At 37.8% G+C, this 12,176-nt stretch overlaps 1 protein-coding gene across 2 annotated transcripts in view; it reads right to left on the bottom strand.

Moving 5' to 3' along the window:
• Positions 1–11,654, bottom strand: part of commd10 (COMM domain containing 10) — a 60,144-nt gene extending 48,490 nt beyond the window's left edge. For both annotated transcript variants that reach the window (XM_069139009.1, XM_069139011.1), the window contains exons 1-5: positions 11,531–11,654; positions 10,237–10,327; positions 9,081–9,191; positions 8,293–8,448; positions 5,183–5,293 (exon numbers count right to left, since the gene is read on the bottom strand). In XM_069139009.1, the coding sequence (XP_068995110.1) occupies positions 5,183–5,293; positions 8,293–8,448; positions 9,081–9,191; positions 10,237–10,327; positions 11,531–11,559 (498 nt within the window). In that variant the 5' untranslated portion in view covers positions 11,560–11,654. The remainder of the gene's footprint in view (positions 1–5,182; positions 5,294–8,292; positions 8,449–9,080; positions 9,192–10,236; positions 10,328–11,530) is intronic.
• Between the last annotated feature and the right edge of the window lie 522 nt (positions 11,655–12,176).

Here is a 12,176-nt window from a genome sequence, read left to right as displayed (position 1 = left end):
TGTCCTTGAAGACAGATCCCTCCTCAGTCCAACTTGGATTTCTTCCTGTTTTATCTTGTTAAAGGGGATTTTTTTTTTTGAGGACAGTTTTTCCTCATCAGGATTGAGGGTCTAAGGATACGGGGTGTTGTGTGATGTACAGAGTGTAAAGCCCTTGTGATTTGTAGTATAGAGTAATACATAGGGCCTGATTTGAAATCCTATCAACTGATCAAAGAGTAAATTCAGTCCAAAGAGGAAGTGGATAATTGATTGAAGACTAAATGAAACAAGTACTTGGGTGGTGTCCAGTGGGGGCTGCAGCTCCAGGAGTAAGACGTCTTAGAAATTTTTACTAACTGCGTCATAGGAGGAACATAAGACAAATCTGTTGGGAAAAGTCTGGGATTTGTTTTAGAGCTACATTTAGTAAATTTTTCCCCTTTGAGGTTTGAAACTCAGAAGAGCTTTGCTTTGTCAATTCTCATCAAGTCTGTCTGAAGCTATCAACTAAAGATAACCTTTGAAGTCGGCGCCAGCCTGTAGAAGCTACATTAGCTCACTAGCTGTTAACCCGTGCCTTTGCACCCTAGCGTGTGCACAATAAATATTGAAATCGGCTGCGGCTGCCTCGCGAGTGGAAGTTCTGTATTATAAATGTCAATCCTTGGTCGGCGGAGCGGTGGCTCATCCTAATGCCACGTGAAAGAGACACAAAACAAGAGACACTGACACTGCAAAGAAATTTTAACTTTCAGACTCATCAAAAAGTGTGGCTACTTGTATGTTTATGAATAGGAAGGAGGATAGACAGTGAACAACAATAAGGAAGAAGAACAAAACCATTTGTCTACTCCTTATTTTTTTCCTGCAAAATACTTAATAAATTTACTTCTTTAGGTCTCCAAAAGTTACTCACCTCAACTTAAAAGGTAAAAAACACTCGTTCCTCTGGGTGATCAGTGCTGTGGGAACTATGAGAGGTTATAGGTTGACTTTACATTTTGTTTACAACCCAACTAGATTCTGAACCAATGATCTAGATGTCTCCGTTTGGAGCCTCTGTCCACTGAAAGCAGCTGGTACTTTGCTCCACATGATATGGGATGCCTGTGTGATGCACACGTCTGGGAAATGGTAGCTCTTCTCATTTCACCTGTCGTGCATGACGTTGCCCAAATGATCTGTCCAAGTATTTTAAAACAACAAAAACACACAGCAGGATCTGCTTTAAGAACGGCTGAGAACATGATATCCACTCATTAAAATCCTCCTCACCCTCTCACCATCAGACACCATATACACGTTCTACTGCACAAACTAATGATGCAGGTGAATGTTTTATTAACGTTTAGCTGCTGATTCTGTGGCCAAATATTTTGAAGATGACTAATAGCCCCCGAAATGCTTACTTTGTCGTTATATGTTTAATGTATAATGCCCCTCTTGTTGTCTTAGCAGTTATTTTCTTGTTCCCTTCAGGCCTATTTTTGCTTTCTCCAGTTGTATGTTTTACAATATTTGATAATCAAAAAAGGGCAATACGTTGCACATTTATCATGAAATGTTATCTTGCTGAACACTCTGTAGCCCGGACATGGTGTGATGATGAAAGTACATGGTTAGAATTCTCACTTGTTTCAACTTTTACTACTAAAGTTATTCTTGAAAAATCGTGCTGTGTTTGTTTGTTTTTTGTTGTTGTTTTTATCTCTCTTTTTATTTGCCAATTTTACCGCAGAAGCAAACACTTAAATTAATTAGTTCAATTATTTTCTCTCAGTTTTTATGTTTCTTTCTTTTATAATCCTTCAGCAGCATATTTTGAAGTTTTCTAAGCGAGAGACCCAAGAGGGCGCACGCATAAAGTGGAGAGGAGAAAGGAGAAACCAAGCAACTTAAAGAGTGAAAGAGAGATGCTGCACACACACATGAGTCAAGTATACACACACTGGGTACTGGGCAGAAAGCCACCGGTGTTTCAGTTGTTTCTCTTCAAGCACAGCTTCCATCCCACAAAGACCAAGCCTCTACAGATAGCACACCTCAGAATTGAAAAGGATTTGTGTTATTCTATTTCAAGGTCTGTGCAGCTGAAATAGAAAATAAATCTGACAATCTGCAGTCAAGTTACTTCCCAAAACTCCTCTTAAAATACCGATAAAAGTACACATTCTTATTGCTTTTGCTGTGTTGATGAATGGGAAGCTCTGCGGCTCATTAACAACAGGTAATTGAACTCCCCGAGGTTAAGAGACATCCTATACATACTACTGTTATAACCACTGCCACTTACTATATCCCACGATGAACTGCAGCAGGAATTTTAACAAATGCCCTCTTACTTCATCTTTATCTTCTCTCACTGTCATCCCTCTGTTGTCATTCTCACGTTTTCTTTGTCATCTTTCCTCTATCTTTTGTCCTTACTCTGCATCCTGATCTTCCTCCATCCAACCACTGCCAACTTGTCTCTCCTTTTGACAGCAGATCAATCAAATTGTTTTTCTGCCTCAGCTCCCTCTCCTTTGGGATAACAAGCTCTGCAACAGGTTCTGTGTCACACTTAAACTGAATTAAGCCATTTCCACCAGTCCTTCAGAGGATAAACTAGATATCAGTGTTTAAATATTAAGAACTGGATGAGAGGACATTTTTGCCTGTGTGAAGATGTGCTGCAATGCTTCCTCAGGGTTCATACAGGAAACAGCGACTTGCTGACAAACCCGATACAAATTAATTTTAGGAAAATAGCAGCTCCCATGGGTGGGGTGCTGCAATAACTGTTGCATGGAGGCAGAAACAGTGACCTATAATTTCAATATATGTTATTGATCCACATTTTTTTGGATGCAGAGGAGGGTTATGGATGATATCCCGTTCATCAAAAATATTTCAATGTAAATAAAACACATCCTGAAATGTGGTGCACTCATTTGTAATATCAAGTATGTCTTCTAACATCATATCCAGAGCACTGCAGATATACTGTATGTCACTTATTGTTTGGGATATGAGATGTGAAGTACTGGCAGCCCTCCTCCTCCTCCTCCTCCTCAGGGAGAGTACTAATGAAGTAGGAGGCTGGTCAGTTGGAAGAATCTCGAACTCTCCACTTGGGTTCCTACAGTAGCGATCAATAAAATACAGAAGGATACCCTGGCCTTACTCTTCTTTTTTTATCCTCTTCATTGTCATTATTGTACACCAAATGTCCCTTTTTTATTTGTTTTCCACCCCGTCTCTCACCCTTCAGTCTCTCCGAGTAGCTTCTTAATCCTCTAATGTCTCCTATTTGCAGTTTTGCCTTCCCCTCTCTTTCAGACAGTTAGCAGTGAGGGTGTTATAAATCTGCACTGTAATTAGTATGACACTTGCAGCTGAATTTCATTTTATTCACAACTAATTTACTTCTCAGTCACTGCAGTGTTTTGGCATTCCAGAAGTTGCACTGAGCAAAGCTCAGAGAGTTTGGAAGGAAACAAACTTACTGTCAGGAAACTCTAATCAAAAAACACAGATGGAAATAATGAAGAAAAAAAAAGAGACTCTGCACACTCAAATTGCCTTAATACAAAGCTAAAGGAGGAATCCAATCCATCTCATACTTTACTGACCCTGAAGGATGCTCTCCAACCTGTGAGGCAACAGTGCCCCCTGCAGGTTGGTGGTGGATATGCACCTCAGTGGTGTTCAGAAGTTGATTCCTTTACACTTTTAACCAGCCTTGTTTTAGCCCTGCAGCTATCTCCTCCCACAAGGGGAATTGTGAAAGTGGATTTGAATAAATGAATGCCTCTTTTGCAAGCCCAGTGGAAACACAGCAGAAAATAGTCCAAAACATTCCAAAAAATTGTACCGATGTCGCATTTTAAAAAAAGATAAAGAAAAACATATATTTTTTCTATCTTACGCCTATAGGCCCACATTTAAGATGGCAGCAATTTGAATATGTCATGCCTAATTCCACGTTTAGGCTGAGCCGGCATTCTCCAGGGACTGAATACAAAGCAGCATGCAAGAAAGACACTTGACTAGTCAGCTGGAACAACACTATCCAGGCTCGGGGGATAATCAGTCCCACCATTTTGAGAAAAAAAAACTGCTTTAAAAGAAGCCATTCAAATACCCAGAAGCTTTAACTAAAAATTTCAGTAGCCGTGCCAACCAACAACGATTTTATGCAGCAGTTACAGTTTCTACAATGTATTTCAGATATTTGTCAAAACGTCAACAGCACCTCACTGAGTCTCTCTTCATATTTGAGATTGAGGCTTTTGGAATAATCAAAACATGAGACCTACAGAAAATATTTCAATTCATTTGCACACTTCAAAGGTTCAAAATCATTCAATGTGAAAAAGAAACAGCCTTTTGAGTTCTCATTGCTTTTGCTACAGCTTCACAGCATTACTTCTCCCAGTGGAAGAGAAGGAAATGAGCGAGGGAGGCTCATGAGGTCTTGGCTATTAGACTAAGTACATGGCATTAGCTAATTGGGATCCAAAAAAACTGTACTAAATGAAAAGAAATGGGAAAACGGAAGCGCTACAGTGGAAAAAGTCTAAGTCAAAACCATATTTGTATCATGTTTCTTAGTATTTTCCTTTAAAAGAACAAATATCAAAGGCTCGGCCTCATTAGGACGCTGCAGCAAAAAATGCATTATATAAGACTTTGCCGTATGCACAGATTGAGAATCATCACTAATGACCTCAATAAGGCAGACATCTAGACAAAATCAAAAACATACTGTAAACAAGCCTATATGCTGTGCATTAATGCCTACAATTCAATGCTAGTTACAATACAACCTCCCAATAACAGTGTCAAATTTTAGCAGCAGAGTTAAGTCTCTGGAGAGAACAAAGAACCCTGGAGGGTTCAGATAACAAGCTCCCTGATCCCTGCTTTTTACACTACAGTTACTTTGGAGCCAGATGTACATCTACCTCTGTGTCTACATAGACACCAATGGGATTACCATCTATTAACGAAGAAAGAGGGACAGATTGGAGATGCTTCTCATTTGGTATAAACACACAGCAGCTCTCTGATTACAGTGCACTGTAAGGTTTTTTTATAATTAGTGTGTTTATGATAGAGGAGTGAAAGAAAAAGAGAAGCAGATCAGGAAAAACTCATAAATGACACGTACAAAGTGTGTGTGTACTGTGTGCATACTGACTGTTTGTGTTCATACCTCAGAGTCTTCATTGCGGAGCCCCAGTTGGAGGAGAGCACTGGGAGACTTTAGTCTGGCTTGGCTGGACTGGGCCATCTGCAGGTTCAACTGCCAGCCGACATACTCCAGCTGAAACACACAAATGGGGCCAGTTTTTAAGACTAACATATTCATGAAAATAAAACATTTTTCTGCTTAATAAATTCCCCAGACAACTTTTTTCAAAAGAAAAGCCACTTTCCCCATAAAATAAGCATGGAAGCACGTATACTGTAGATTTAAGCATATAGTGATGTTTAATTTGCCCTTTTTCCCCAATTATATTATCACTATTTGACCTAAATGTTTCACGGTCCACCTCCTTATTACCATATTACTGTTGTGTTTATGCTTTGTTCTTATTAATCACAATGTAACACTTGTACAAATTAATGATTATAAATGACAATGCAAACTGTCAAAAAAAGTATATCAACTTTTGAATCTTTCCTCTGTAACTTTATGGTCACATTATTTTTGTACTGTTTTTTTGATTGTCATTAACAGCTTGAAACCCAAACATAATCAATGCACTATAATGAAGGACCAAGAAATGAAACAAATCCTCACATATGACACTGTCACCATTAAATGTTTGGTATTTCTTTTAGCAATGAAGCCTTTATCACAACGGTTGCAGAATATTTTTTTTAAATGGAGTAATAGAGTAATCAACTAGCAGTTGCAGGTTTAATTATCCAAGATTTTGTTTTTTTACATATTAAGTAAAGAACTGTCAATTTATGTATTTATTAACTGGTGACAAGAATGCTAACCTATTCACAAGTTTCTTCAGCTGAAAAAAAGTCTGAGCAAGTCATTAATGTCTTGTTTGCTAACTATATAGAGTCCAGATGACCTCCAGCCATCATGTATCATGGCACTAATGTAGATTTACGACTATAAAACCTTAAATTTAAATCTTAATTTCTTTCAGTTAGCTTACTTCCGAGCTGCAGGTTGTCGAACTATCTTTCTCTCATCCTAACTTTCCTCTTACAATTGTGAACAGGAAGGCCTACGTGATGCTTCAGTCCTCCAAAAACCTTGTCGTGTCTCCTCATACCAATCTCACCAATTCACCGCCTGCCCTGCTGATTTACTGAGAGATACTTCATCAGTCAGCTGTGGCGGGGTGATAGATTAGCAGCACTGAGTCAAGGCAGGGCAGTTAAGTGTTTTATGATGCAGAGAGAGGCCATAATAATAAAGCTTGTGTGACTTATCGGTCCTGGATGCTTCCACAGCATCAAAGGAGGACAGGTGTGAGGTTGGGAACGACTGGAACAATATCCAAATTAGCATGAATAAACTTCACAACTTCATGATGTCTTACTTATTTTACTTTTAGTATATGCAAATTAATTGATTTAAAAAAATAAATAAAATAAATTCAATGAAATAACTTCATATGATATAGTTTAACATGATGTTAAACACACAAATGGAAGTAAATCACGAGTCTGAAACGACAAATAGTACAGTACATCATCAATACCAATCCCATCTAATGTATATTTTTTTGTAGGTGTGTCGTCTGGCATTTGTAGCATTCCCAGAAAGAGCTACGTCATTTTACAAGAGAAAACAGGTAATCAGAGGAATCATCACTGTTCACAGTAGGTGAAGGCAAATCCCTTCATTCACTGTAAACAGAACCAACGGGGTCGTCCAAATCAGACAACTGCCAGTGACCGACATAATGATGAACTGTGACGTCTTGTCGCATGTGCAACAAGTGGATGTGTTTGGGAAATGTTTCAAAAGCAAATATTTTTAGATGAATGAAGCTGAGAATATATAAATAGATTATTGACATAAATTGGTTTGTATTCATTTTAATTGTTTTGCATTGGTTCATGTTGGTTGTGGGAAACGCATTCTTCAACAGTAGAAATTACTTCCAGATTGTCACATATATCAAGTCTTTCTCTTATTTTTGGATCACGATAGGAAAACACATTTTTCCCCACTGTTACTGTAATTGCAATTATTTTCATTATTGATTGGTGGCTGTTTTCTAGTTTTGTCTATAAAATGCCCGAATATAGAGGACAATATCAATACTAATTGTCCATAACCCTGGGTGATGTCTCATTTTGTCCAACCAACAGTCTTAGACCCACAGACAATTAGAAGCTACAACCAGAAAATGTTTGGTATTCTTGATGACACACTTACATAAATGTCAAAAAATTTCTGATGGTAATTGACTAACAGTTGTGGCTATATAGTTCAACGCTAATTCGATCATCATTGGAAAGTGAGCAAGAATTGTGCAGTCCATTTTATTCAGTAAATATGAGGAAGAAATTAAAAGGCAGCAGTTAGTTGATTTACTGATTTCTTGAAAGGTACTGGGAAGATATATATTTTGTAAAACAGTCAAATGTCGCTGACAGTCTCTAAACACAAAACCCTGCTTTCTATTTAAGAGGGAAAGGGGATGAGAGAAAACAAACAGTCAGTTACATAGGTGTTATAGTATTAGTATTATTATAGTTATATGGTTAAATTGTTTTGCTCCAAGTCAAAGCAGTTAGCAGAGGGCGTCTCGAGGATGAATCACTGTCACGGCCTTCAGTTTACAAATTCATGGGCGAGAGAGAGAGACACTCGAGACACAGGCAGGTGAGACGTCTGAGTGTATGACAGCAGCAACAACTCCGGCATAATGCGTACATGCTGCATATTTATTCTGTGTTTGATCTTAATTCCCTTGTCTTTGAGAGGAAAAGCTCTTTGAAGTGTCACTGTTTAATCGAGATATAGACAGAAATACGTTTTAAAATTAATGTGACAACTTGTGTGAGCTTTGAAAGAACTCTTCTAAGAGTTCTTACAAAAGCAGGTCAGTCTTAATTTGGACAGTCTGATGTTGTTGTAATGTCTCAAGAGAACTCCAATCATGACAGAAGTAGAATATAATGACTTAAAGCCTGGAAGCAAAATACTTTTAGCATTCGTTTTGAAACGGCGTGCAAATGGTTTGTGTTACAGTGGCGTCATGGCAGGTTTTCAAAGGTCAGATTCAGTGCTGAAAACAGTTTGATGGTAACAAGGACTTTAAAAAAAAACATGTTTATTACCTTCTTAGGGGCAAAGATATTTCGTTTTAGCTTCTCCACCAGCTCAGGTCCAGCTGTGGCCCATGCTTGAGAGAACATCTCAGCCTTGTCCGCATTTAGATGAACCATCTCCAGCTGCTGTTGCAGAGAGGCCGGTTTTATGTTATGATACACTGCCTGAGGGGGGAGGGGGGAGGAGGGGAGGGGAGGTTAATAAGAACAAATATTACATATAAGAAGTTTTTACAGGTGTACTGTACAGGTATACATACAGTATTCGTAAAACCCCTTTATTCTAACGCCCAACACAAATACAACTACTGACAAGACAACAGTGACCCCAGGTGGTCATTTTCATGTGCATGGCAGGAAAGGCAAAGCAGTCTCTTTAGAGCATCTGCACAGTCACTGTAGTGATCATTTTTGTCAATTTGCATGGTTTTACTTTTCTGTTTTGTTTATTTGTCTTATTTAAAATGCTGCTTTACAATATAAACACCACCACTACAGAACTCTAATAAATTTCAAATGGACAGAAATTCCTCTTACTGCACTAAAAAAAAACATATCAACTCGGTTAAAGTCATTACATTTCTGCTCTTCCATATCCACAGAATAGGAAATCATACAGAACCCTTTTCATACTCCGCCTCCTCCATCACATCAAACAGCCAATGCTGACCGCTTAAAAATATAATACACAAAACTCCAACCTAGCAAAATGAGCATTTCAATTACATTATAATTTATTCACAAATCACTTAAAACCTTTCAAATAATGTAACAACGGATGTCAGATGACCACCCACCTGCTCTAATATGAAGGCGGCAGTTTCTAAAACTAGATCGAGAGCCTGTTTATCCAATAAGAGAGCAGCCTGGAGTTTTTGCTCTTCCTCATCACTGAATGTCCGCTCTTCCTGTGAAAACAAAAAAATGCTGTTTATGTAATTAATAACTGTTTTGAAGATGTAAAAAGCAAAAATCGGCTTCATTATGTGAAAATACACATTACCTTTTAAATTCAATTCAATCTGAGCGTTCAATCAATCTCCCAATGAAAGATTTCTATCTAACTTCAATTAAACAACCCATCAGAGCACGGTCACTTGTCAATTTATAAATTAGTCAAGTAAAAACAAATTATAATTAATTATTAAATCAAGAATGTATGCAACATTTACAACAGTTACAGCATCACAAATGTTAAACTTGAGTCTCTAGTCTTTATTTAATGACACTAATATGAAATTAATCCAATAGGATTTATGCTTTACTGACCTTTAATGGACCACTGTCAACACTTTGAACATTTTTAGATTAAATACTCCTACAAATTATTATTATATAGTCCTATTAGCTCTAGCTTTATAAGGCAATTTGATTTTTTTTTAAACTGCAAAAAGCAAATAGTGTTAAACAGTTGCAATACAAAAACTGATATAGCCCAGACAGGTAATATAAAATGCAATTAAAACAAAATATATTATAATGTACAATAATACAAAAAATAACATTAAATACAATAAAGCAAAGCAACTTAGACTTTTTCACAGCACACTGTTTTGCTTGTCAAGGCAGCAAAAGCACATGAACAACAGCTTGATTCTTATTGATTGTAACAGGGAGCCATGTCAGTGGAAAATCATGCAAAACCAACATTTTAAATTTTACGAGTTAGACCTGTGCATTTCCTGATATAGCATGTCATTACATTTTATAATATGATTAAACAAAGGTGTGGTACCTTCACTTAGCATGTCAAAAAATCAAACTGACTCAACTTGACAGGCAGCTATGTCTTGTGAAAAGCCAGAGTGATCAACAGTGTGTGTGCATTCATTAGAGTGGAGACTGACTGATGCTCCACTAAGTCATTATGCATGCACTGCACTCTCTAGCCCTTCAGCTTTGCTGCTAAAGCCTCTTGTCTTTGGCACAGATACCACTTTGCAGACTCGGTACCTTCAGATGAAGCTTTTGTATGATGCGGGAGATCAGCCTGGAGAACTTGTTCACATCAATCGCGTTGATGAAAGTCACTGCTTCTTTTATGCTGTTTGGAACGAGGGAGTGGAGAGTGTTAAAGACAGTGAGGAGGAACGTGCTCAGATCTCTTAGTTAAGAAGCAGAAGCAGATTTTACTGCTCAACATATGATCAAAGATATTTCTCACTGGCTGTCAGGGAATTTCAAAGGCGCCTCTATACATTGACAACAAACACATAAACTTCAAACATATAGCAGGGACAACATTGTTTGGGATCCAATCAGTGAGCTCCACAGAGTAAATAAGAAGATCAGCCCAGGTGGGAAGGGTGCAAAGCTGCCTAAAATGAGGCTATATGCAGATAAATTGAGTACAAAGACTATTGTAAACACACTCAGACACACTAACTACTACAAGGTAAACATGCTGTCCATGCATGTTTATGTACTCCATTCAAAGGAAACATTCCTAATTTCAGGTAACCGCAATGCAAACAATGCTGTATGATCAGTTCGAAGAATGTTGGACCCAGTTTGTGCATTTATGTAATAGCTGATATTATTTGTGAGGGATTATGTACGTAGATTTATATTATCTATACATTTTTCTCTATACTACTTTTTTATAATGATGACGTACTGCTATTCGTGACTTTTGTTCATGACCCAACAATACTGTTATTTCGGTTAAATGAAGAATAAAAACTACTCAGTCACAGTGCACATAGTGCACTAAAGATATAAAGTACCTATTTAGAGGAAATGGGATGTCTATGATTCGTTTTGTGATGATGAAACTTTCACACTCAAATTAAGAAACATGGCATCACTACATTAGACACATTGTACGCGTTTAATTGTATTGGGGTGGTTGAACCTGAAATATTGCATCACATCTCCAGTATTTTGGAAGAGAATCGTAAATATAAAACCTTTTTCTGCACAATAACTTGTAAACAAGGACTTTTTTTTTTACATTTTATTTACTGTATTATTGGACTGCCAATGTCTTAGTTCCACTATAGTAGCCTACTACAGTCATGCTACTTTACTCCTGCACATCACAATGTTTGGAAGTAATTGTTACCAAGTGTGTTACCATAAGTCCATAAGTCATCCTCGAGTTGTTACGTATTTTCTAATGTCTATTTGTGCACCATATCGCAATATCGACAACTTTCACCGGTAGCTTAACGTGAGCTACTGGAAGCGCTATTTTTCTGTGAATTTACTCAAACGAATGTAAAAAATAAAAGAAAGGCTGGCCCACCTTTGTGTTTCTTTTATAATAGACGTCATCGCTGTCTTCTTCTTTCAGCAAATGAGTAATGAAGTGTTGAAAAGTGTCAGAGCGGCAGCAACATCCTCACACTGTTGTCGTTCCTGCTTCCTGTTGTCACAAGACGTCTCACGTGATCGTCAAAGCTGCGCGCCAGTGCGCAGTCATGGATGCGCGGTAAAGTGCGGTGTTACGACAGCGTACAGAATTGGGGGGAAATTATTCCCTTCGCCGCTAGATTAAAATAAAAGGAAATGTCACTCATCATATTTTTTTATGATTTCAATTTCCAGAGACTGTGACCTCACAGAGAGTTTCATTATCTTGCGAAAAAGGTGCGCAGAGTGAGTCTCTCAAAGTGCAGCAGTCACTACGGAATGAGGGTTGGACAAATTCTGCAACCAATGAGCAAAAAGCACATTTACTCATGTAAAGCCGTCATTTCCAAATTTATTAACATAGATATTAAATGCACTTTTTCTGGTGCCATCCAGAAACAGTAGTTTATTTTTTATTCTGTCACAGCCCCTCTTCATCTGCATTTTGGAAGGACATAAACAGGTTTATTTATAAGAACACTGGATGTTCAAGTACGCCAAAACCTCTGAGTTATATGACGAATTTAAGTTAGATTTCT

This window comes from Embiotoca jacksoni, unplaced genomic scaffold (genome assembly GCF_022577435.1).
Source record: "Embiotoca jacksoni isolate LCO1_2020_lvr unplaced genomic scaffold, fEmbJac1.0.p SCAF_8, whole genome shotgun sequence".
In the NCBI taxonomy this organism is placed as follows: Eukaryota; Metazoa; Chordata; class Actinopteri; family Embiotocidae; genus Embiotoca; species Embiotoca jacksoni.
The sequence above is the reverse complement of the archived record's forward strand: the minus strand, read 5'-3'. Positions and strand labels throughout refer to the sequence as shown.